Source organism: Macrosteles quadrilineatus, unplaced genomic scaffold (genome assembly GCF_028750875.1).
Source record: "Macrosteles quadrilineatus isolate MER2022 unplaced genomic scaffold, UCM_ALF_1.0 Scaffold_1__1_contigs__length_201487025, whole genome shotgun sequence".
Taxonomy (NCBI): Eukaryota; Metazoa; Arthropoda; class Insecta; order Hemiptera; family Cicadellidae; genus Macrosteles; species Macrosteles quadrilineatus.
Window position 1 is genome coordinate 190,022,925 of NW_026542594.1, and position 27,030 is coordinate 190,049,954.

General features: G+C 32.8%; 2 protein-coding genes across 2 annotated transcripts; both read left to right on the plus strand.

The window, feature by feature from the left end:
* Positions 1–58: 58 nt before the first annotated feature.
* Positions 59–20,473, plus strand: LOC128983371 (chaoptin-like). The gene is made up of 6 exons (XM_054402632.1): positions 59–139; positions 12,337–12,499; positions 15,163–15,298; positions 16,337–16,447; positions 17,296–19,753; positions 20,220–20,473. Exons 2-6 carry the CDS (start codon positions 12,340–12,342, stop codon positions 20,355–20,357), a joined length of 3,003 nt encoding a protein of 1,000 aa, XP_054258607.1. The 5' UTR covers positions 59–139; positions 12,337–12,339; the 3' UTR covers positions 20,358–20,473.
* On the plus strand, positions 20,347–26,538 carry LOC128983372 (leucine-rich repeat-containing protein 26-like). The gene is made up of 4 exons (XM_054402633.1): positions 20,347–20,482; positions 21,010–21,245; positions 25,029–25,210; positions 25,997–26,538. Exons 2-4 carry the CDS (start codon positions 21,050–21,052, stop codon positions 26,147–26,149), a joined length of 531 nt encoding a protein of 176 aa, XP_054258608.1. The 5' UTR covers positions 20,347–20,482; positions 21,010–21,049; the 3' UTR covers positions 26,150–26,538.
* Positions 26,539–27,030: the final 492 nt, after the last annotated feature.

A 27,030-nucleotide genomic window follows, 5' to 3' on the forward strand; every position in this document is an offset into this window, starting at 1 on the left:
GGGGGATTGTATGGGTAGTAGAGGGACAACTCCCATAGCTTCAGTTGTGTGTCGGTCGCCGAGGAGATCACATCTCTGGAATACCTCCTCTCTCGATTTGTGTCGTGTCGTGGCGTTTTTGGAAATACTATTAACAAAAGTAAGTTCAAATATCTTAACTTCTAAAAACTTTTTTTGAGCGTTAATGATTAGGGTCTAGCTATATGAATGCATTTAATAAAATTAGTTATAATGTCATATCAATATTTTGCACAAGAGTGAGATGTTTTAATTATACATGCGATGTTTCAGTATCTAAAATACTGTATCGGTTAAGGGAGGTTAATTTTTTTCATAATTTTAAAATTACGTCATTTGAAAAAAACTAGGGAAAAATATTATTTGTTATTGTATCTAGAGATTTCGCTATATTAGATTGAGTTTTCACCTCATAGTATACTTACCCACAATCCTACACTTATTTCAAGCAATATGAAATGCAAGTGCTACCTGAAAAGAAATATTTGGGTTACCTACACCAATTTAAGAGTAACTCGTAGTACTTTTCAAAACTGTTAATTAATACTGAACTTTTAAAGTTGATATGTAGATTACTATGTTTGAACGATAACTATTTTATATAGTAGTTGGAAAAATATACGCCTTTAAACTAGATTCTTAGCATTTTTATTTATTGTTTACCCTAATATATATCATGTATTTTTAAACTTTATTTCACTCTATCTATTTTAAAAAAGCTCACTGAATTAATTTCTGAAAGATTTTGTTTTTTATTAAAATAAAATTTAATTAACTTTCCAAAAAGCAAGTACGAATTTTTTGTATTTTTGACCATATCAATCGTGGAAATTTGTATACAGTACCCATGAAATTTAACATGATAAAAATGGCTTAATATTCATTAATTAGTATTAATTTCATCTCAAGCTATTTATTCCTAATAATATTAGAAGTTTTATTTTGTGTTCATACCTTCTATTTACAGCTAAAATAGGTATAGTTGACGGTTAATAATGATGTTATTCAAATAAAAAAAATCATAAACAGCAATTTTCGAAATTATGTTTATAAGTTATAAACCTGATATCAAAATGGCAATAAATATACTCTTTATATTCGGCAAGACCGGCTCAGTGAAAACTTCGTTTGACTTGTAAAATCCGCTTATACTTTTTTGTCAAACACTTTTTTCATATCATTTCACAGCATGGATTATATGGTATTTACCTCGCGTCGGGGCTTTAACTGATAAATCCAACAGTATAAACTTTCTTTTATTACTAAACTTTTACACCTAGCGTTCTAATAATTCCAAGAGATCTTAACGGGATTGAAAATTAGAATCAGTCTCGTTCAACCATGCTGGTCATCACACCAACTTTCGCTTGGCAGTGAGTAAATATTGTTCTTTGCTTTTTAAATACATTGAAATATAAATTATATCATTGTAAGAACATAAGAAAAGAACCCAAACAAAAATCAACACGATTACCTACGTTTGATCAAGGTCATCTGTTATCTTTACTTTGAAAGATACACAACTTTCCACCACCTTTAATATATTTATTATAATAATATATTATATATATTATCAAATATACATTATCAATATTTATATAAGATATTGATTATATATTGCAAATATATATATTCGTTGATAAAATATACTCGTTTATCTTTGATTGAGTAATAAAGGGTGTTATTACTATCGTATTTTTGCAATAATATGAAGAACAATTTATGTTTTAGTCCTAACATGAGGGTAGAATGGAATGTGATACCTTGTGAAGTTCTGCCCCTTCAGACCTATTCTTTTAACAATTGGTAACAAATGGACTACTTTTCAGGACATATCGCGTCCTGATATACTTTTCAGGACCGTATTTCAGGACAGATGTTATATGATTATAGACCGTTAGGTCTAGTTTTGAACAATTAGATAGTTGCTGACTCGTTAAGACCGAATCAGCGACATTCTTATTACCAGGTAAACTGGTATATACTCTATGCTACATATTTATGTTTTTCTTTTGAGTGTCGGAATTAAACCACGCTAATCTACAGCTTGTTTCCAATGTGATGACGTCATTACCAGGTGTTTTAAGGCACTATTAAGTTGTTTATAAACAGATAATCTATCTTTAGGGTAAATAGATTCGTCCTTGGACGAGAAGAACCATCTGTATGTTCGAAGACTCTCTTTACAGAAAGTGATAAATTAATTTTCCCTTTATAAAAAATTCACATGTTTATTTAAAACCAGATTTTTCAACGACATAAGTTGTTTTATGTAATTTATTTTACACCCCCATTTTTTTCTCGGGGGATATCAAAACAAAAATTAAAGCGGTCCTGGTTCCAGGTTTACCACGAGAGTCAAAGAAAACTCTCGCTGAGTAAAATAATTACTCAGCATGCATTTGAAAACTATATTAGTGTAATGTATGTTATAATGTAGTTAATGTTTTGAATCCATTTGAATGGACAATATTGATGTTGTTTTAATACAATAATCCAATTATCTGCTTCGTCAGTCGATGTGTTGGCTCAATATTATTTAACACTAATATCATTATCTATACAAATGGAATGCTATGTAAATATAGATGGAAACATATTATTTAGTCATTTGGCCTTAAGTTATATTTCAACTGATCAAACAAATAATATAACAGGCTCAACTATTGTTATTTCAACAATAAACCCCGTTCAAAGGTTTACTTGGTTTCTTATTAAAAGAATTACAGGGCATTATTAAAAACCACACTGGCTTAAGTAATCTCACAGTTAAATGATAAGTTATTAATTTCCCCTTTTCTAGAAAAAACAAAAATTACCATTAGTTGATTAGTTGTCTTTACAATATAAGTACAACGAAAATATAATTTGGATTAAATACATTAATATTTTCAATACATTTTACGTAAATGCATATTTTTATAGATGTTGGGAGATTTAGTATTTCAACTGTTTTTATACCTTACATATGTTTCAAGAGAATTCTCTTTTTAATTCCCAGTAGTTCTTTTGAACGAAGATTTGTTTTACAAAACTGTATTCTTGGTATTCACATCACCACCTTATCAATAAGGAAAACCTACTTTTCCTCCTTCGAAGATGCTTTTAACAATAGATCTACACTTATATTTATTTTTAAATATTTGCTCGATAAAATAAAAAAAGTGTTTTACAATAAAAAAATATTATAGTTTGAGCTTAAAAGCGACTTACAATCTGCTAAAACGAACACAAATATTTTAGTTCAAGCTTCAGTTTCTGTTTGTAACTCGTTTTCTCAAGTGGGTAGGATAGTTTGGGCTGGCTTGGTATGTAAATGAATTATCTTAGTCTTGGATAGAGTTGGTATATTGTTATGTTGATCTTGGTATAAAATGGTTGAATAAATTGCATAAATTGAATAAAGTTGCCTTATTTAGTGACGTATTTCACTAGTACCTCTGAGGTTTGAATTGTTCTTAAAAGCTAACCTGGTTGTATAGGTTATACCTTCAAAGTTTCAACTGGAATGTTCTTTTATACCTAAACCTGGGTTTTTATATACCTGGCAATGATCTGTCTTCCCGGAATTTTTGAATATTTGAGTTAGAATAAAATATTAGTAATTTAGTTAACGTGGTATAATAATAATCATTGTTGATGGTTCCGTTTACTTTATTACATAATTAATACAATCAGGAATGGTAAAATATTTCTTGTAACCATCAATTATATCCATAGTTAATGCTCTCATAGCAATTAACCCTATAAAACCAAAATACCCCCGCCGCAGCAAACCTGCAGACTAAGCGAATTTCCATTTGCCTGATTGGATTTACACTAAAATGTCTCCTTAAAAATATCACATTTATTCCCTATTTAAATCGAATCAGTTTAACACATACTTAGGTTTGCTGCAACAGAGAGGGTTAAAGTGTTTTTATGTAAAATGTTAATAGTTAGTAAGAAATAAAAACATTTTCCAAATTTGGGCAAAATATGTTAATAAATAAGCAAACTACAACAGTTTACTTATCCTCCATAAGAATAACATGGGAATTTTAAATTTACAATTTTTTTGAATTTTCTCCGTAACCATTAGGCGCATTATAACGCTTCAATATACTAAATTTTATGTTTTTTTAAGCTCTACAAAATAGTTTGGAAAGAAATTGCAAAAATTTAAGTTTTTTGGGTCAAAAATGGGAAAAACCCATTTTTACCCCATAAAAGCCCCCATTAACCCCCGTTCCCATGGCCCGATCATGCTGGTTCGCGAACTCGTTCGAATAAACGTAGGTTTACACGTTTGTACCAAATTTCATCAAAATCGGATCATTTTTGCTCGAGTTATCGCGCTAACGGACACATATATATATATATATATAAATATATATATAAATATATATATAAATATATATATAAATATATATATATATATATATGAATTTGAACGGTTGCTGTTTTTGGCCTCTAGGGACCTCAAAACGAAAAAAAAAATCGGTCCCGGGTCCAGGTCTTACCATGAGTACTACGGTAATAGCTTATTCCCTATATGGGAAATTCGCTAAAATGAAGGTTGTGAAAATAATTTACGACAAAAGATAGAAAGGTCAATGAGGTGAAACCTGGGTTGCCTCTCGATCATTAAAATATCCGGGGAAATTTACTTCATTTCAGGTTCTTGATATTTTCCTGCAGTACATTGTGATGATTGTTATTTCTACGGAAATCTTTATATCCCATAATAGTGTTCACAAAATAATAAAGACAATTGTAATACAAATTTATGAGGCCATATGTTTGTATAATTTTGTATGGATGAAAACATAGTTCGGTTATTTTTCAGACGGTTCATAGTGACATGTTTTCCTCCTAAATCACTAGTTGATGTAGTTCTAATAAAATTGGATAGCAGAACGCATAACTTAGCTTCTTTGCAGTTTTAAAAGTATTAAGTATCTGTATTAAGTAAAGGATTTAATATTTTTTTATAAATATAGCCAAAATGTAAACTGTAAAGTTTGAGGGGTTCTTCTGGCTTCACGTAAGACATTCCTTAACACATATTGGTTCATAAAAAACAACAATTACGTGAGTAATTTAAGAGTTTGAAAACAACCTTTTTCTATCAACTACAACACAAATAGTTCTTATTTATCACTTTATATAAAGTTAGTTTCAGACGTATCAAACAAAATTATTTCTCAAACTACTAAACAAAATACTGCATCAACTAAGCAAACTCTGTACAAATAAACAAAACTCAAAATGTATGGTACAGGTGCAAGCTAAATTTGAATGCATGAACAACTTCTGACAAAGACCAACAAAAGCTTATCTCACATTTCACCTCAACTTTGCTAATAACTTGGATGCTTTGCTTTGGAAGCCATGCGCTCTGCAAACAATTCAGGGCATTGAATATAGTTTCGAAGCTTAGACTTTATTTATATTTTGTTTATAAACGTTTGTATGTCATATTGTGTGGTTTGAATTAAATAACTGTTAAAAACTACTGAAGTGAAATTTTAATGAAACCTTATTGTAGGACACATGTTTGCATTTGTATAATGGTTGTTGGAATGATAAATAATTCGTCTACAACCATAATATAAAAGGTGTCATAATGAAGTTTTTCGTAGAAACATGTAACCTTTTGTCTATTAATTAAGAAAAAATGTGCGAATAAAAATACTAATAAGTTACGAGGCTGCTTTCTAGATTTATTTAAAGTAACATATATATTTTCCAAATTTTAATAAATAATCGATTCATTTAAAGATTCACGAAACATCCAAACATTATTTGACAATACTTCGACATTTCTGACTAAGCCCATTGTTTATAATTCACATGTTTTTATCTACGAAAATAATTAATCAGAGATTGTACAACAAATATTACTTATATTTTAAAACGTTTTTATTAGCTCGCTTTCTTGTCCGGTACAAATGTTGAAATCAATTTTATACTAACTTCCCGACGAGCTAGAGACTTGAAACTTGAAACATAGCTCACAAATGGAAGACGATACAATATTATGTCATTTAATTTTCATATTTCCCTTGGAATACGCCCAATGGGCTTGTTTTTATTAGCTCGCTTTCCAACAAATTTTTATATCAATTTTAAACGATGTTCCCGACGAGCTAGAAACTTGAAACTTGAAACATAGCCCACAAATGGATGACAATTCAATATTATATCATTTAATTTTCATATTTCCCTTGGGCTACGCCCCTTTGGCTTCCAAATTTTCCATGTTTATATTTCAAAAGAATGTAAACATATAAATTAATTTAAGTCAGCTGTAAATACTTAAATTTGTCAGTTAGAAGTGCAGAGGTTAAGAGGTACAGGTTCTGCTCCCGAGATATTCTAAAATTATAAAACAATCATTTCAAAGTAAAAATAAAACATCTTATTACAGATAATAAGGTTTTTGGTTTTGGTTATGTATTAAGAGGCTATATAAAATAGATTTAACATATTTACACATTAAAGACTAAAAACTAGATAATAATTTATAAATAAAAATGCAATACATCATAATAGTTCAATAGGTGAAGTTAATTGTAAATCAGCATGCACCCAACGTTTTTCGTTTTAAATCTTACAAGTATTTATTCTCTCAAAATTGTATAAATTATTTTATACTTTTAAGTGCGTTTAAAAACGTGACATTTTTAAAAAGTATTATTATTTATACATTATTTAAAATACAGTATAAACATATTTTGCAGACGAATTTAAAAAGAGCTAATTACTACCAACATTACCTCTGTGTCTTAACTAGGCATCTCAAAGCGCTAGAAGGGTTTCCTTGAACAAACCCATCTGCATATGAATTACACGGTTTTGAATAATATTATACTGTGAATCTAAATTCAAGACTCCGCACAAGGAATTCGCTTTTTAATACGTGTTGCTTTTTAATACTGGACATTTTATGAATTCATGTTCTTTTACATACATTGGGAGCTCTTTTAGTTACTGAGGAGGAAAATATTGTTGAAATTATACAACATGTTAAAGTGAAATGCAATTCGAGTAAAATATATAAATTACCTGTTCGTGTCAATATGGACAGTTAAATATTTACTAGCCTGTATACATTGGTTTTATAGCCGTACGACTAAGACATTTACTTATTTAGACACCAATATATGTCCTTTAATTATAGAATTCAGCCTAAATATGAATTTTCTCTAATGTTTACTATTATCACTATGGCTTGAAGTAAAACGACTTATGCATATTTGGCATAACGTCAATTCTACTAGCATAACTTCATTATATCATTTCCCTCTTAAATAATTATAACTTTTGTTAAAGCTGTCTCCAAACGATTGAGTCCTGACTTTATCTCAATACCAGTGTTGACCAGTAATATATTTAAATAATGGTAGAATCGTAAAGCTACGATCAGGACTTAATTATTAACAACTGGCCGAAATGTTCACATAAGTCAATAGTTATATCCATTCATGTATAAAACGTCATAGTTTGCAGACACATCAGATTTAGGGTATGAATTTCGTTACGTATGAACAGATAAGCCTGGCAGAGCGGTGGGTTTTGACAAAAGATTAAAATAATAAAATTTTATCGGGACCTAATCTGTCATACACTCATTCGAATGAATATATCGATCGATATAATCGATTATTTCATTCGATATATCAAGTTTGGTTAGTTAGGTTAACCTAAACTAACCGAATGAAATAATCGATGTGTCGAATAATCTATATATAACGATATTTTTCATTCGAATAAGTGTAGGACAGACACTAAAGTGCAGCCGTATTATTTTTAGTGTAATTACACAAAACACAAAGTATAAAATGCGTTATACATATTTGTTTAAACAGAAAGTTTAAGTGGTAAATTCAGGTATTTTAATCATAGTCATCATTTTAGTTCAATATTTATATATTTACGTTTGAGTAAGTTTTACTTTTCACTAGAATCCGTGTCGTGTTAGTTGTGAGCTTTGCTAGTAATATTTTGAATAAGGCAATTGAAGCCTTACAAATTCAGCTTGATAGAGTAATGAATAGCCGAAGTATTCATTAATTCATAAATTCAGCTAAATAGAGTAAGTATTCGTAGTAACATAGTCTTCTTGTAGTAAGAGGTCATTCTGTAGCAAAACATGGTTTTAATGTTTTAATAGTTTTAAGAAACAAAATTACTGAAACTATTACCGTTGTTTGCTAAACAGTCTGCATAAATGGTTTATAACAATGTTTATGATCGTGACCCGATTTAGAATATTGATGCTAGCTTTATTTACTAATCTAGGTCAAATGCCAAAGTCAAACATTAATTTAAATAAAACCTAATAGAGACGAGCGCAGAAGCGTACAAGTTAAATTTAAATGCACGAACAAATACTAACAAAGTGCAAACGCAGCTTATCTCAAATTTCACCTCCAACTTTGCTAATAACTTAAAACTTTGCCACGGGTGATGCCATGTGTTTCACCAAAAATTAAAATATATTATACCCTCGTTGGAAGGTCTTCAACCTTTTTATACAGTTTTAAAATTAAGCAATTCATTTGATTTACCTTGTGATTTCTTTTTGAGTTAGGTTATACACATGTTTGGACGGCTGCCACATCTTCAGGTATTTCCTCTTAAAAGATTCTTCATGAATAAACACTGATCACTGGACACATGTTTACACTGTATATGTTTACACACAAACAACAATACAAATATTATGGATCAGTGTCGTGGTGTGCGCGTCTGGTCGGGCCGGCGACTACTGTATTGTTGTGTCTACTTCAAGGTCACGTAACATGTCGATCAGCTGTTCCTTGTCTTAATTATAATTGAATCAAATAATGCGTTTGCTTGAACGTTTAGTTTATCATTGCACACTAAACACCTTTCTCTTCCCTGTAGCAGCAAACCTAAGTACTCACGAAACCTGATTTTATATAGATAAAAAAAAAACCTAATTTGAAATAGTATTTTAGTTTAAATACTGCAGGTTTGCTGTAGAAGGAATACTTGCACATATTCCAGTTTATAAATTGACCATACGAGTATAATTATTCAATTTCAAACTTTATTTTGACCAAGTTAACTTAATAATTTAACAATTATGTGGACATACAGTAAATTAAATCACTAAACATTGACCTTTTTCGCTTAAATTACCATGGTAATTGATTTCGGACCTACCTAAACTTACTCTGTACCAGGAATTTACATAATTTTTTATAAATCTTTAAATTTAAATTTTAAACTACAAAAATTATGTCTAATCAACTTTATAGTCGACCACTCTCCACAACTAGAATTCAGAATCAAGCGATTTCTCATATGAATCCAAACAGATAACACCAATATTTAAATGTTATTCCTGTAATCTCATATCGACATTTACCACTCGGATGAGATTATGTGTAAACATTATCATTTTCACACTCTCTTTACATTTGATTAGGTACAGATAAAATTATAAATACTGCATAAATATAAAGATATGGCGTTGTCACATTATAGTGCAGGTGAGAAGTGATGATATTTTATAATATTTAAATCTCTGATATTATTATTAGTTTATTTACTGTACATGACAATGTGATTGAGCGAATTATTTCGTTTAGTACAGTTATAACCTTCCCCCTTAACACCATACCATGTATGTATGTTGAAAGGTCCATATTGAAAGGTATATTGAAAGTTAAGTATCTTATCGGTAGAAACACAGACAACAGAGTAATAATTATTGTCTATTGACTTTGGTCATAGTACAGTAGTATATCTATTGTATGTGGTGGAAGCCAAATAGGCCAAGAATAAAAAGCAGTCAAGAAATTGTACGTGGAAAAATTCCAACCAGAGTTACTCCTGTTATTTTACACATGGGGTTGTGGGTTTTAAGGGTTTATTTCTACTAAACTAAGTGTTGTAAAAATGGTAGTCTTATATTTTTTACGTTATATAAGAAGACAAATCTTATACTTTGAAGCCAGTTTCAAAACATAAAGTTGTTTGTTCAAATCCTCTAGTAGATAGGAAATGTCTAACAAGAGAGCCACACATATTTGAAAACTAGGAACGTTTTCGTTTATGATTTTATTCATTACTTATGTAAATAGATTTAGCTTGTTGTAGATAATGTTGCCTATAACATCGAATTGTTAATATTACAACTATTAAATATAGCAAATGCATATATAAGATCGTTTTAGTTCCATGAATCTTGAAAGTAAACAATGTAGGAAGTAAATAAATATCTTCAAATTCTAGATCAAAATTATGTTTATAATACTCAATTGTATCAGTATGAATATTGTAACAGAATGAGCTACATACCCAAGGTGGGTATAAATGTTCAAAACGACTCTACACAAAGAACAAACTGCTTATCTCACATTTCACTTTCAACTTTGCTAATAATTTAAAACTTTGCACCGGGAGACTATGAGGTCTGCTACCACTTTTGCACTGCTGGCTTTGTTTAAACGATTATATTCGACATTTCATGTTGTTTTGGCAAAAAAATAAAAATAAAAATAAGAAATTAAATTATATAGATTTAATCATAATAATCTATGCCACAAAACTCTACAGTTTTCTACCATTAAAAATGTCTATAGTTGAAATGTTTTTGCCATTAAATAACTTTTGTTTGGGTGTTATAATTTTTTTTGGAGCTACACAAATAATTGTATGATGATGAATACAATTCATAGAGTTTGGTTAATATTTCATGTGCAAACGTAGTCGTATTTTGTTTAACTGTCTTCCTTCTTTTGATGAAGATAATTTGAATACAATTTTGTCCTTTCCTATGAAAGACGTTTACGCCTATTTATAATTTATGTTAAAAGATCAATAACACAACGTGTTTTAAGGGCCAGCAATAAAATAAAGACGTGGAAATCGGTAAATAAATACTACTAGCGTTAAACGAAAATAGTTACTTTAAATACTTAAAAAAATCTTTCGATAAAATCCAACTTCTATCGTTTGAAACTGACTATTAATATTGTAAAAAAAACTTTAAAATCTGACCATTCTGTTACTAGTATTAATTTATGTGAACATGTTTAAAGATTACTTTAACAAATAATTTAGTAATATTTAGCATTCCAGCATCAGATTTATCCTGGTTACTGTAACGGAAAAATTAATGAACGAATATTAAACCTAATTACTGATCTATGACTGTGTTTTATCAGTTTGGATGGAGTTTGATAAATGAATCCCAATATAATCCTGATTAAATCGCCATTATTCATTATTCCTTTAATCTGAATTCCGACTTTATTGACTTTGTTGAGAGATTAAATAAACGTCAAATTATCACTTATTACCATGTTTACAAAACACAATTAAAAAATTAAATACATTAATGACGGGAATAATAATAATTTGGAAAACAATTGAAATACATAAAATCTATGGAATGAATATTTTTACACGTACAATCATATCTTTTTCAAAATAATGTTTTCTTTTTTTACTGTTGATTACTTTTACACTACTTTTTAATAACAATAAGCTGCAAACCTATTGATTATTCTAGAATGAATTTATATTTATAATGTTTATGTTTTTTGTTAATTTAAAAAATGTGAAGATGCATGTTTGTAATAAATAAAATACCCTCACCGCAGCAAACCTACAGACTTAGTGAAATTAAATTTGTCTGGTTGGAATTTTATCAAAATATATCCTTGTTAGATTTACTCCCTGTTTGGATTAAATTACTTTTATTGAGTAGTTAGGTTCGCTGCTACAGGGAAACTTCTAAAGTGCGTTTTTTTTATCTTAATAGTTTATGACATTTTTAAAATCAGTACAAATTATAAATAAAATACGATGGCAGTAGAAACCGTTGATGTTCACTTGAGAAGACGAAATGCGTTGCTGTCAACAGCTTGATTTCTTTAGAGGGGGACGTTATCTTATTAGGTAAACATTTGTTCTTTAAAACATTTGAGTATAAAGTAGTCCGAATGGAATAAAACCACTATCGTTTCATTGTTATTTGTATTATGACTCTGTTTAAAAAGATATAGTTTGAAGGTATAAATCCAAGGAGACTCAACATTATATCTGCTTAGGAAATTTGAAAAGTTACAATATGCATTATTCCAATTTAAAATAATATGGAATCTACCGATGGTAATTTGAGGTAAATATGACATAAATAATTCCTTTAATTTGTATATGTCAATAATAGTTTATTTAATAGGTACTGGAATCTCATCTGAAAACTTAATTTCAAAACTTTCTCGGCATAAAACTAATCATTTACTTTCAACGTATTATTTGGTCCAAATGTTTAATAGTTTTTTTTTGTCGCAGATTATGCTGCTAGTGGTGCTGCTGGTATTTTTCATGTTAAGCTCCATAGGCAGCCAGGACCCATCGCCCTGCAGTTTCAACCCAATGTGTTCCTGTAGATATTCAGAACCCAATACCATCAGGGACGTGTCCTGTATGGGGGTGCCGTTCTCCAAATCCCCAGGTTCGTTTGGTTTCTACAAAGTTAAATTGCTTTTTGTGTTTGTATTATATTGTATGAAGAGTAACACAAACGTTTTTAAGGGAAAGCATTAAGCTCCGTTAAATACTTCTTTGATATAACACCTTTCTCAAGCCCCGAAGTTCAAGACAGTAACCTACCCCTTATTTCGCAAGTTTGATTAAATAATACTAGTCATTAGTGAATGTATGAAGAAATTATACTTTGATCTGATTTAACGTTAGATAGTGTCAAAACCAGGGTATAGACCGTGTCATTGTAAAAATATCAAAAAATATGTGACGTAAAAAAAATGTTAAAAAAAAACACAAACTACAGACGGACCTAAGTATTTTGAACAAGATGTCTTAACAAATTGTAAAAAAATAATATCTTATCTTCCATTTCCAAAGTGTTTTAATGTGGGGATGTTTTGTATACTATATAAATCTTAAATGTGAACAATAATTTTCAATAAATAGCCTACATGTATCGCAAAGTGAACATTTTGATGTACAGTAATATAATTACTCTGGTTGTGAAGATGTTAGTAACTTCAACTTTAAAGTTTAGATGGATACCCAATGTACAAGTTTAAGTAGCTTCAATACTACTTCAAAATGAATGGTGTGAAGATTGGTGGTACAGAAAAATACAAACAAAAACAAATAAAACAGACGGATCCATAATTGAACAAAAATCCTCACAAGATGACATTTCCAATCAATTGATTCTCATTTAATTTTACATTTTGATAAACAACCATCTTTAAATTATAACAAACCAATAACGTACTCCCATCCCTATTAACGTTTTAGCAAAGTTAAATTCATTAAAAATTATACTATTAATGTTATTTAGTCATTAAATGTTACATGAACGTTAACAAAGTTATATTACAAAGTAGTTTCATTAATTTTTAAAACTCATTCTCCAAAAAGAGGTTGGGCTTGCGTATTTAATTGGTCCCATATATTACTTTACAAGGGTACAAAACTAAAATAACATGTCCCTTTAGAACTAATTATACAATGCAACTGCAGAGGTATATGTATGTATACAGCCAGTTAAGTGTTGTATATGTACATACATTGCTCGTGCAGGATCAGGGTGATTATACATAATGCAAATTCATTATATAGAGCATCCCTGGGGGAGAGGGTTAATACCTTGACTCTGTAATGTTCTCGAGCTATTAGAAAGATGAGTGGAGCGGATATTTTAAGCTGTCATTAAAATTGGGGCTCTTGGTGCAATATCGCTCACAAAGTCAATGCTTTTATTGATTTTTTCCCAAAATATATCAATTTAAGATACATTTTTCAATTTTCCATATTTATATTTTTTATGCCTTTGAAAATAGTTTTGTAATATTTTTATGGCAAAAGTAAAAAATTTTGGGTTTTTCTTCATTGCATTTGAGTAGACATAACGAGAGATTTGAAATTTTTAAAAGTATGGAAATGTAAAAGCTTACGTGTTAAAATTTAGAAATATATATAACCACTTTCTGATGATCACATTTTATGAAATATGTTACAAATTTTTGAGTTATATGTTTATTGATATTTGTATAGTCTGGTTTCAGTATAGATAACATAAAAATAAAAATAATTTAATTACATCCTTTATTATTACCACGATCACAGTCCTACATGTTAATTTTCTCATTTGTTCTTTTTATGTTTGTTGTTTGGTTATAGTGGTTGCAAAAATTGACCTTTTTTGATTGTCACCTCTGACTCAAGAACATGGCGTTCTTTCATAATCTATGGTGTCTTTAGAAGAAAAATAATGGGATTTAGTTTGGCATACGAGTTTTTTTTTTTTCATTCAGCAATTATAAAGCTTCTTATTATCATATTCTCTGTCATTACTTTACTATATCCATCAGCTACCGAACTAAAACGACATCTTCTGCTCATAAGTAGTCTTTGTGTGAAATTTCAGCAACCTTGTAGATGTTTTTGCGACATTATAAGACAGAAGTGCACATCATTTTAATGTAATACATAATTATAATGTTGTACAGGGTGATATGACCACACGTGCACAACGGTTTGGCCCAACAGGGGTTAAAAGAAACTACCTTTTTTATAAAAAATCCTTTAATTTTTTTGTGGGTTACATTTTTTATGTCACTTAGGCACTTTTCATTCAATGTTGGGATCATTTAAATTATAAATATATATGTCCAAAAAATTATTAGAAAAAATTAAAAAACACGTTGAAAATCCAAGACATTTTAAAGATTTTAGAAGTAGGGTGTTATTTTTAAGGTGATGGAGTTAGATTTTCGAAAAAATAATAGTGTCTTGTAGAAAATGTTATTCCTGATTATGAAAATTCGTTAAAATATCTTACCATTTTTGAGCTATACTTAAAAAAAATGCGTTTAAAAAGGGGATTTAAGGGCATTTTGGGAGGGGGCTGGGTTATAATTTGAAAATGTTACATTTTGGGATTTTCTGGGTGGTTTGGTACCGAGACGGACCTCCAAAAGAATTTCAGATCTCTAGCTATTCAAGAAATGGGTAAACATTTGTATACCTGATCGGTGAGTCAGTGAGTTACACAAGCGTCCCGTTAAAGTATGTGCACTGGTGGTCTGATTCACCCTGTATATAGGTATGTAGCAACAATTGACAAATAAATTTCATGTTTAGATCTCCCACCCTCTGAGGTGTCCCATGTAGACATCGTAGACTCTGGTTTAGAAGTGTTAGACGACCTCGGTGCCAGTGTGGAGGCGCTGAGGCTGGTCACCAACAAAATCATCTACCTCACCAACAACTCCCTGACGTTAGTATACAACACCTTTTTATACTTTAGGCTGTATATAGATTCAACATTACAACTTAACAATGTTGCAGTGTGCTATTTACACTTTTTACAATACCAGCACATAGCAATCTTTGGTTTCTTTAGGGGCAACTAGTTTCGGTTCATGATCTGCATCATCAACACAAATAGTGATGTTTTAAAATTATTTTGTTGTCGTCAAGAGAGTTTAATAATCAACAAACACACGAGATAAGGAAACATAAAACAGCCATACTTAAAGAAACACGTAATGAATAAATAAACATTGAGATAAGTGAAGTGACCCGGCTGAAGTTAAATCCAAACAAGAATTGCAATTGTATATGCAGGTATTGTAATAAACTATTTTAAGTATAAATACAGCAATTAGGAAGCTAAAAAGGTTTGATTTTAAAATGGAGAAAATTTTGCGTATATCAAACGGAATTTTGATCTAACTGAACAATAGTTCATTCTTATTTCTAACATTTAACGCTTTATCAAAACTATTATCCCTACTTAGAAGAATTAAATATAACAACGTAAAATATATTTACCTAGAAGTGATTATGTAGGCCTAATTATTTGTCATGAATGAGTACGTATGATAGGAAGAAGATTATTTACTATTTGGCTACTCGCTTTAACTATACAGTATATATCTTATTATGTTGATAGGTCAAATAGTTTTATCTACTTATAAAGTTCAGCTTATACTATTTTAGTTCGTAGTTCGTAACTCACTGCTCATTATTCATTTTGTTTAATCTACTATAATAGAGCGATGATCATTTACTAATTATTTGTTCAGTAACTTTTACCAACAAGGTGTCTTGCAGCATAAAAGTTTTACAATTTCAGAGATGTGCTATTCTATAGGTTACAATGTGAGCCCAGGTTGAGACCCCACCAACCTCATTTTTATGTCCGTTTGATTTTTTGTAATGCCATAAGCCCAAAATTTGTTTGGTAGACCCGATCAACTGCCTTCCACCATAGTACATATGATTGTTAATTAATTGTTTCGTCTGTTAACAGGAGTATGTCGTCCACTCTAAGGACGTTGGACCTTAGCCATAATCAGCTGCAGGAGGTACCTTTGGGGGCGTTGTGCTCACTTACTGGTCTCTATTGGATCAATCTGTTTGGGTATGTTTGAACTCATAACTATCACTGTTATATATGTTTTTAGTTAGCGTACGATGGATTTTTTCACCAAGAAAATGCACAGTCGACATTTCTGAGGAGTACAGTCAAACCCTCTAAATACCACCCTATCTATAATAATTTATTCAACCCAGAATTTATTCGACCTAATGATATTCATCTAAAATATTTTTCCTAGAGCAATATTAGCCATTCAATGAATTATTAGGGGTATCTACTGTATAGTAAAATTGTGTACTCGGCTCATCTAGGAAGATTTTTTTTTATATTGAGTCTTTCTTACAGCAGTAAAGACAATCCTATTACAGAAACGGCAATAAACTTTTATCCCACCCAGTTGAGTCAATTTTCATACGTACAGAGATAAGAAAACCCTCGAAAACAGTAGAAACAGAAACTCACAGTAAAACCGAGGGGTTATCAGGAGCACATTTCTCGTATAGTTAATAAGTGCATGCACTTATAGAAGCCAAGAGGAAAATGTGAACTATTGATCATGTTTAAAAAGTGTAATTGTATATTCTTCTTGTATTTATTTCCATAAGTCTTTGGTCTCTATTGTTAAACAATTGTTGACATTAATCAAACCATTTCTTAACAATTCTTATGAGAGTTATGAAGATTTCTTGAAGTCTCTTGAATCATCTATGATAATCTTGAAAATTAAATAAAATTAAAAAAATGGTGGACCGATGCATAAAGGTGTCAAAAAAGGTAACTCAACTAATCACAGACGATGTTAATAACGAGATCTGAGATTAATCTGTGCTAACTACTGGCTAAATCATATGAAAAGATTTACTAATGACGAAAATAAAATGCTGTTCCAGAAACTCCATTACCGGTCTGCCTCGACAGTGGTGTCTTCTATCGTCAACACTGACGAACCTTTTCTTGGGGGAGAACGATCTACACGAACTGGACTTCTCTCTACGTAATCTAACTCATCTGGAGTGGATAACCTTGGACCACAACAAGCTGAGGTCGGTCCAGCGAGGAAGTCTACCAACCTCTCTTCACACGTTGAGTGTTCAGCATAACCTCCTTGCAGACATTCCAGTGCGGACAGTGGATCAGATGACCAACCTAGCAAGACTGTTTCTACGTGGGAACGCCATCAGTAGAATACCTCCTTACTCCTTCAGAAAGAAGAAGATGTTGGACAAACTGGACCTTGGCGAAAACAGGTTGACCGATCTGCCGTCGACGTGGTTCAACAACTCTATCACCATAAGAGACCTTAATTTGGAGTTTAACAATATAAAACTACTACGAGATTACACTTTCAGAAGCTTGAACCTAGGAAGAGTTGTTTTAGGACATAACAGACTCACGAATATAAGTGGGAACGTGTTTGCAGGACTAGAAGACAGTTTGGAGTACGTTGACTTGGAGGGAAACATGATCGAATCAATCGCAAATGCATTTACTCGGTTGAGAGTGTTAAAGTTTTTATATTTAGCAAACAATAAAATTTCAAGACTACAAGACGCTGACTTTAGGACTTTTGCTGCACACCTGAAAGCACTTTCGTTATCAGGGAATAGACTTTATCATATTCCTAATGAAGCTTTTAAAAATTTAAGACAATTGGCCCATCTTAATTTAGGGTATAATCAAATATCTGAGATAAACTCCAACGACTTCGATGGCTGGGGTGCTCATTTAGATACACTATTACTTATGAACAATCGAATATCGTACCTAAGCAACTATCTTTTCCGGCACACACAAAGTCTGCGAGAACTCAGTCTGTCTTTCAATCAAATCCAAGATATGGAACCTCATGCGTTCATCGACGTTGCTAGAACATTAGAGAGTTTGGAAATAAGCTTTGGTCTCATTGGGGAAGAATTCCCTGAGGATGCTTTAAGACCTTTGAGTTCCCTTCTGTGGCTCTCAGTTGACAACAACAACATTAGAGAAATGCATAGGACATCATTGTACACATTTGGAAACCTTAAATATCTCAATTTAGACTTCAACCGGATTTCTTACCTCCCAGAAGGTATGTTCAACTCTCTTATACACACACATCTTAGAGATCTCAGAATTGCGTACAACCTTCTAACTAAAATTGGGACCGAAACGTTTTCTTCGCTGTCGGATTTGCAAACAGTTGTACTGACAGGGAACTACATAAGGTATATTGACCAGAAAGCTTTCAAAGAGTTGCCGAATTTACTAACCGTGTTACTCACTAACAATAATCTTGTTAAGATTTCACCACAAGCGTTTTTCAACGCTCCAAAGCTTTTAAGACTGGATTTGCAACAAAACGATTTGCGATACTTTACATTCGATGCTTTTATCAATACGTCAATATTCCATCCGATGACTTTGAACATATCTCATAATAGGATCACAGACGTTTATTGCACCTATAAGAAACCTTTTATGAAGTTGAAGTCGTTAGACTTGTCTCACAACGCGATTCAAGACATCCCAAGTGAACTGCTTCAACTTTTAAGTGGGTATTTAAGAACACTGTATTTAGGCAATAATAAAATAGGAGGTTTGAGCCCTAACGTCTTCAATAACTTATCCCTTCAGGTGTTGACGTTGAATCACAACAATATCGACGAATTACGTCGAGGAACCTTTTTTGGTCTACACGAACTACAGATCTTAAATTTATCGTTTAACAAAATCAAATTCCTACAATCAGGTTTATTCTCCAACCTAACTCGCCTTAGAGTACTCCGTCTCGCTCACAACCATTTGAAATCAGTGACGGCGAAAATGTTTGAGAACACCGTGTTAGAAAAGCTAGATTTATCCCACAACGAGATCTTACACGTACCTGACTTAGAAAATGTGAAATCCACAATGAGAGAATTAGACTTGTCTTTCAACTATTTGGAGTATCTGGAAAACAACGTGTTTCGGAAGATTCCTTACTTGACGACGCTCAATCTTTGTAATAACCGGTTAACGATTTTGCCAACGAATGTGTTTAGTGGACTTAACAATTTGCTCAATCTTAGAATATGTTCGAATCCCCTCAGAGTTAAGTATAGGGACTTGTTTAACTTTACTCCTGCGTTGAGGAGGTTGGACTTGTCTTCGGTGTCGCTGACGAGTGTTCCTCCGTTGAAACTTCCTCTTCTGGTCCATCTGAACCTCACGGACAACCTCATCCAAGAGTTCCCTCCCACCAGTGGTGACGGACTGCCCAGGCTGAGGACTTTACTGCTGAAGGCCAATCATTTAAGTGAGATTCCTCAACAAGTGTGGTACAGGCTGCCGCTGCTCAAAGAACTGGACCTGTCCACCAACCCCATTAAGGTATGTGAATCCAGACTGTAACAACCCCCTAAGTTTCAAATTTAAGTGATTTTATTTCTATACAACAAATTTAAACAATTGTGATAAATACGAGTCAAAAAAGCTGATTTAGAAAACGTGTATGAAAAATAGTACAAAAATTAATAAAATATAACCTTATACCTTATTAAGACCTCAATAGTTACCACAGATCTCGCTTTGTTCATCTATGCCGACCCTCTCTCATTACACTTGATTGACCAGTTGGTGTGAACAGAGTTTAGGAGTACCATCAGCATAAACTCTGAAATTTATTAATCGCACCGGGTTAGTTCCCTGCCTTGCAACAGATAAAACACTGCAACATACAGGTATTCTATATTATAAAACTGTATACAAAAATAAATATTGTATTCATCAATAAAGTGCAAATACCTTATAAAACACCTACACGATGAATGAACTCTAAGGTAATTTCTCTTTCCAGGTAATCAACAGCACCAGTTTGTCCGGGCTGCGCCACCTGGAGTCTCTAGTACTGACGGATCTACCGGACCTAGAGAGGGTGGACTCCGGAAGTCTGTCGGTGCTACCCTCCTTGATGACCCTCCATGTCTCAAGCTGACCATGGCCACTCACAGAGACGCTGAACATCCAGTCCTTGACATTGGACATTCTGGAGACAGAACTGTCCACTCAACTTCACAACATCAGTCTGCCGAGGCTCAACTACTTACAGATATCTGGCAGGTTTGAATATTTTCCGTCTCTAGTATGTATTTAATGTAGAGGTTAAGGTCATCGAGCTCAAATCCCGCCAATCACAGATGAATTGTATCTAAGTGATATTGCCACAGCCCTCTTGGCTTAGGCATAAATATGTGCGAACCCGTTCTTTGGTTGAAACCTAGCACCCATTATGTGAAGTTGGGCAAGAATGTGTATGCAAATTATTCCTGGAAGAACAGGTAATTGTTATATACAGAGTTGTTGATGAGTGGGACGTACAGTATAAAATAAGTTAAAACCTATTACTACAACTTCTACCACAACTACTTAAAACTACATGATATGCATTAGGGCTATCAAAGTAGCTTGTGGTAACAAAGTTCCGGCTCAAATACAGCAACTCTCCAATGGATTTGATCCAAGTGGTAATGCCACAAACCATAAGGCCTACCTAATGTGTAACTGGATCGAGGCTATAGCTTACCGTCTTAGGACGTGAATGACAAAATAAAAAACTCTGATAAAGTTAACTGCACCAACTGTTCTAGGTTGACCAGGGTGCGCAGAGATGCGTTCCAGACTCTAGCCATGAACCGACATTCCCTTCACCTCGGTGTTGTCGGAACCCTGTTGGATGACCTTCCAGTCGGTCTGTTCGCCCCCTTGGCCTCCTTGTCGCAGCTGTCTGTCGATCTAAGGGGGAACCGCCTCTCATCCCTAAGTCCTGCCGTGATCTACACCAACGCTACAGATTGGCAGCTGCTGGGAACTAGAGTGGCTAGCGGTAGGTTAAAAAAAAAACAAATGTCTGCATTCAGAAATACATAGCAAGTGCACTCGTTGTTACGAACTTCAGAGCGATGTCGTGGGTTTGGGGAAAGGTTCAACTAAATTCTGATGGGACGGGTGGCGTAGTCCTGTAATTCAGCTACTAGGAGGTCACGAATTGTGGATATTTATAGGCATGCACTGTAGATGCCATACTCACTGGTGTAGATTAACGTCCGCACTAGTCAGTACTACGACTATCCGCAGTGCTATCTTGATAATTTGACCAATTCGTTAATTAAAAGGCAAAAATGTTGTTTGGATTCTACTATAAACTGAATGTCCCTTAGTTGCCATTGGCTGTATGGGCTATTAATTAACAGCTGTGTCCAAAGAATATGTCGGCCTTAAAAACTAGACTACAAGATCACGCCACTCTTCCTACACTCATCCCCATTCATACTTGGCCTAAAATGCATACATTCCTATGGTCGCCATTTCAAAATACAGTATAAAGTATTCCATATAGTTCACCCTCGTGATGTGCAAGCTTCGCCCTTGCTTTGATGGATACGTTCCACCATATACATATAGTCAATGGTTCCACGCAGCCGAGACCTATATGGACGGGCAAATTTAAGATTCTGGCCACCAACCTTCTTACAAACCATTGCTGTGTAATTTACGCCCATCAGTTTTACGTTACCCTACCAACGAATTGTTAATAGGTAGTATGTTTCATTCTAAGTGTTTGTGTCAATAGGCCCTAATAGAATGTCAAATATAGAATTGGCAAACCAGAGGAAAATGAACTTTGAATAGTTTTGACGTGCGATAACAGAAAATAATAACCACTTTATCACTAGGCTAGTTAGTAATTTTTTTCACAAACAGTTCGTTTACTCCCACTGAGTGAATTTATCTCAAATTAAGGTTAGAATTAAAACAACGGAAATTCGTCCTCATTAAAATATTATTAGTGGTAAACTGCCGAGTTGGAACAGCTTAAAGCTAAATACATCCTCCACTGTCTACTTACCTCTTGTCTCATAAATAAAAGTGGAGTATAATGAGTTGGTCACTCGAGGGGTTTAATAACATAAACACGAAAGATATTTGTTCATTTAATTAAAATATTGTTGTAAATGAATTAATTAAAAACAACGATTTATTACTGGATTTATTCGATTTATTACTGGAACAATTTGTCTGAATTTTGTTTATAATTATATAAATAACTTCTTGATCAGCATTGTACGTGTTATTAAATTTACGGAAAGTAAATAAAAGAAACGTCTTATAACACTTAAAACATATATTTACGCTTATACTGTTACTCACAAGACGGTAAATATACAAAAACGATGGAACATCCTAAATTCTAAAGCGCCCGTGATGAAAGGGATCCCAAAAATACACAAGAAGAATGTACCCATCAGACCATTAGTTAACTTTAAATGTGCTCCTACCTACAATGTTTCAAAATTGTTAGCAAGTAAGCTCAGCAATGATTTAGAATTAGAATATGTATACAATGTAAAGAATAGTTATGAATTTGTTGAACGTGTAAAGAACATAGATATAGATTCGAATAGTAGGCTAGTCTCATTTGATATCGCAAATCTGTACACAAACATACCTGTATCAGAAACTGTAAATCTTGTTAAATGTAGGCTTTTGCAGAATAGTTTAGACGATGAATATGTCAATCAGATTGTAAAATTGCTTGTGACTGTTTTGAAGCAAAATTATTTTAGATTTAACAATAGATTTTACGAACAAACAGATGGTTTAGCTATGGGAAGTCCACTTTCGGCAATTTTGTCAGAAATATTTTTACAACACCAGGAAAAAGAAATGTTAATGAATTTAAGAAAGAATCATGATGTAAAACTGTATGTTAGATATGTAGACGACATTCTTGTTATCTTCAGACAAGCCCAGGAGCAGGAGCATGAAACGATGATGCAGACACTAAACAGCCACCACCCAAACCTCACCTTTACCAACGAGTTTGAAGAAAACAAAAAGATCAACTTCCTGGACCTCACATTAGAGAGAAAAGACAGCAAGATAGAGTTTGACATCTACAGGAAACCTACGCAAACGGACACTACAATCAACAACAAGTCTATCCATCCGACAATCCACAAGACCGCAGCCTTTAGATCTATGCTGTACCGAGCCTATAAGATCCCACTTAGCCAAGCCAATAGGAAAAAAGAACTGGACACCATTAAGAAGATCGCCCAAGTGAATGGATTTCGAACCAAGACGATAGAGGACATCGCAAGGAAGACGAGGAGAAAAATCGATAGACAGAATACACTACACAGCAGAACAACATTAGAAGAGATAAAAGAGGAAAGCACCAGATATATCACATTCAGCTACACGGGGACTACAACACAAAGGACTGCTAACAGATTCAAGAAATACGGAGTTTCAATAGCCTACAGGACTCAGAACACCATGAGTAAAATACTGCATCCAAAAATAGAAGATTGTAACAAATTTGACACTTCGGGCATCTATAAAATCAATTGTAACGATTGTGATAGCTTCTACATTGGACAGACTGTGAACTTCGTAAACCGCTTCAAAAACCACATATCTGCGTGGAGGAACAACAAACCGGAAAGATCAAATGTCGCACAACACCTGTTACAAAATGGGCACTCACTAGGAAAAATGGAGGATAGTCTAGATATTTTAAAGAATTGTATGAAAGGATATGTAATGAATGCTTGGGAAGAATTGTATATTTATAAGGAAAAATGTAAAGATAGAAATAAGTTGATTAATGAACAAATACATTTTGATTCCAGTTGTACTTATAAAAATGTATTGGCCGGTGCTTCCGGTAGCCAATAGGGTATAAGTAGGGACGCCATTCAAGATTCTTGTCATTCGCCTATTGGGTCTGATGATGATTGGAGTGTCCAATCGAAATCGATTACCATCGTTTTTGTATATTTACCGTCTTGTGAGTAACAGTATAAGCGTAAATATATGTTTTAAGTGTTATAAGACGTTTCTTTTATTTACTTTCCGTAATTATATAAAATATAATTAACTTATTAATTTACCTAAAATTATCAAGATGCCTTCACACAATTTTATAGATCACTATATATAATGGTAGGTTTGAAAATTTTGACAAAACTATCTTTATATTCTGTATTATCAAATTCAATAATAATCAAAGTACTCATTTGGTAGACAAGTATTACTATGTGTGAATTAAAAAAATTCTGAAGGAAAGTAAATGAAGTTTAATTTTTAATAAAAAAAATGTAATACAGTCTTAATTTTTTTTTTCTTTAATCCTTTAAATTGTCCAAGGTGTGAGCTCGTACAGTACAAGGGTTAACTGTACTAATAAAAAGCAGTGGCAGGTACCAGGAACCGAACATGCTCTGACAATGCTGCCTTGGACCCAATGACTGTGGCACTACCATTTATATCTATTTGACACTACTGACTCATCAATGATATCAAAATATTATCTTGCTATGGTTTAAAACCATAACAACCATAGCATGTTGCTGCTGGTGTTAATATGGCAGTCACCTATTAATTGGTCCATATTAAATTAAATAACATCTCTTAAAAACTTCTTTCCCATTATACCTTCTTTTGTATAGAATTATTATTAAGTTAGCTATTAGCTTAACTAAGGGTGTGATTCAGATATATACAGTTTACTTAACTATTTTCTTCACTACAACTAAGGCTGTGTACATATACTTAAGTAAATAGGGAGTTTCTCATACTTAAGGTTTGCCTCTCAATACAGGAGGACTCATGTTAAGTGACAATCCCTGGGTCTGTGACTGTGGCATGGCCTGGCTGGGAATGTGGCAGAGAAGATGGCTGAGGGAGACTCTACAGTTGCACACAGCGCCGCTAGATGTCGCACAACATGTGCTGGTGACGTCACGAGAGCCAGTCTGTACTGAACCGTCTACTGGTAGACAGGTAAGGAACGTTGTGATGTATGTAACGTTACAGAACAAACATGTGGGATGAGGTAATGTATATTACACTACAACTGAACTAAGCACCTCTAGATGTTGCACAACATTTGCTGGTGACGTCACGTGAGCCAGTGTGTACTGAACCGTCTACTGGTAGACAGGTAAGGAACGTTGTGATGTATGTAACGTTACAGAACAAACATGTGGGATGAGGTAATGTATATTACACTACAACTGAACTAAGCACCTCTAGATGTTGCACAACATTTGCTGGTGACGTCATGTGAGCCAGTGTGTACTGAACCGTCCACTAAAAGACAGGTAAGGAACGTTGTGATGTATGTAACGTTACAGAACAAACATGTGAGATGAGGTAATGTGTATTACACTACAACTGAACAAAGCCACTCTAGATGTCGCACAACATGTGCTGGTGACGTTGCGAGAGCCAGTCAATACTAAACTGTTTAATGTTAGAGGATTTAATTGTAAATAAACATAGCTTTACTGTTTTCTGTATATTTATTACGTCTAAATCTGAGAATATTACTTTTAAATGTTTTTATTGTTTTATTTGTAAAAAAATACTATATTTCTGAAGGAAATTGATCACAAATCGGTACCATACTTCTAATAAAATGAGGTGGATGTGTTTACTCCAATCTTTATTATAGTGTATTTTTTAAGTAATCAAAATCTAATCTAATACCGTTTAAGATAAATTTGTTTGTAGAAAATGTTGTGCCCAAACATTGATAACATAATAACAATAGTTTTTTTTTTTTAGGTGCCGATCCTTAGCTTATACCCAAGCTGCCAGGCCAGTGCTCTAAGTCAGGCTCCGCTTTCAAAAGTCTCATTGCTGTCTCCGACTGCCCTGATCTCAACTACTCTCTTTCTTACCGTCTCAGTTACCATGGGTCCCAACGGAGGCCATTGAAACATCACTGACCACGCCAAAGACTGGCATTGATGTCTTACAACACGGAATAAAGACGGTTAGGACTTTATTCTGTGCTTGCACCGTCCTGCTATCAGTGACTTTCTATTATTCTCAGTTTATAGTTTAAATAAAATCAATTAAAACTACTTTGTAAGCAAAAAAGGTTGAAGACTCATGGTGTTGATGTCAGTGATTTTCAAAAACTAGTGCCAAAACTTGAGGGATGGTCCATGCAAGAACATAGTTTTACAAGGGATACCAACCTGAAAACCTTAACACTACCGTTCTGATTTTATGTTCATTTGCAACATTGACATTACTGTTGAGCTCACTATAGAAACTGTTGGTTGTATTTGTAACATAATAAAGTATAATGACATTGTTTGTATATACTGTGTACATTCTGATGTAATGAAGTGTAAATAAAATTTGTAATAATTGTTGTTGATTTATTTTAGATTTTTTTTTAAGTCTTTTATCTTGCTAGGATAGTAAGGGTAGTCGTGTCTTGGGAAGTTTTTACCTTATGCTCATAAAATCTAATAACTTATCAGGTATCTATTATTATTTCATATTTATAAGAAGTGATTGAGTATGTTAATAAACATATTTCACACTGACATAAATTTGTGACATCCAATATAAATAATATTTTCATGACGAGCTACCCAATTTTTCCTAAATAGAAACCTACAGTTAAAAATACAAGAACAAAAACATGTAAATTTCCAAATTATACATTAATAATGAAATTATTTGTTATTTAAGAAATCTTACAATTCTTCAAACCAGAGTTCTCGCTAAGAGGATATTAAACATAAACCAGGTTTTAGTAAAGGTTATGGATTTAAATATTTTTATCTACGAGAACAACAACG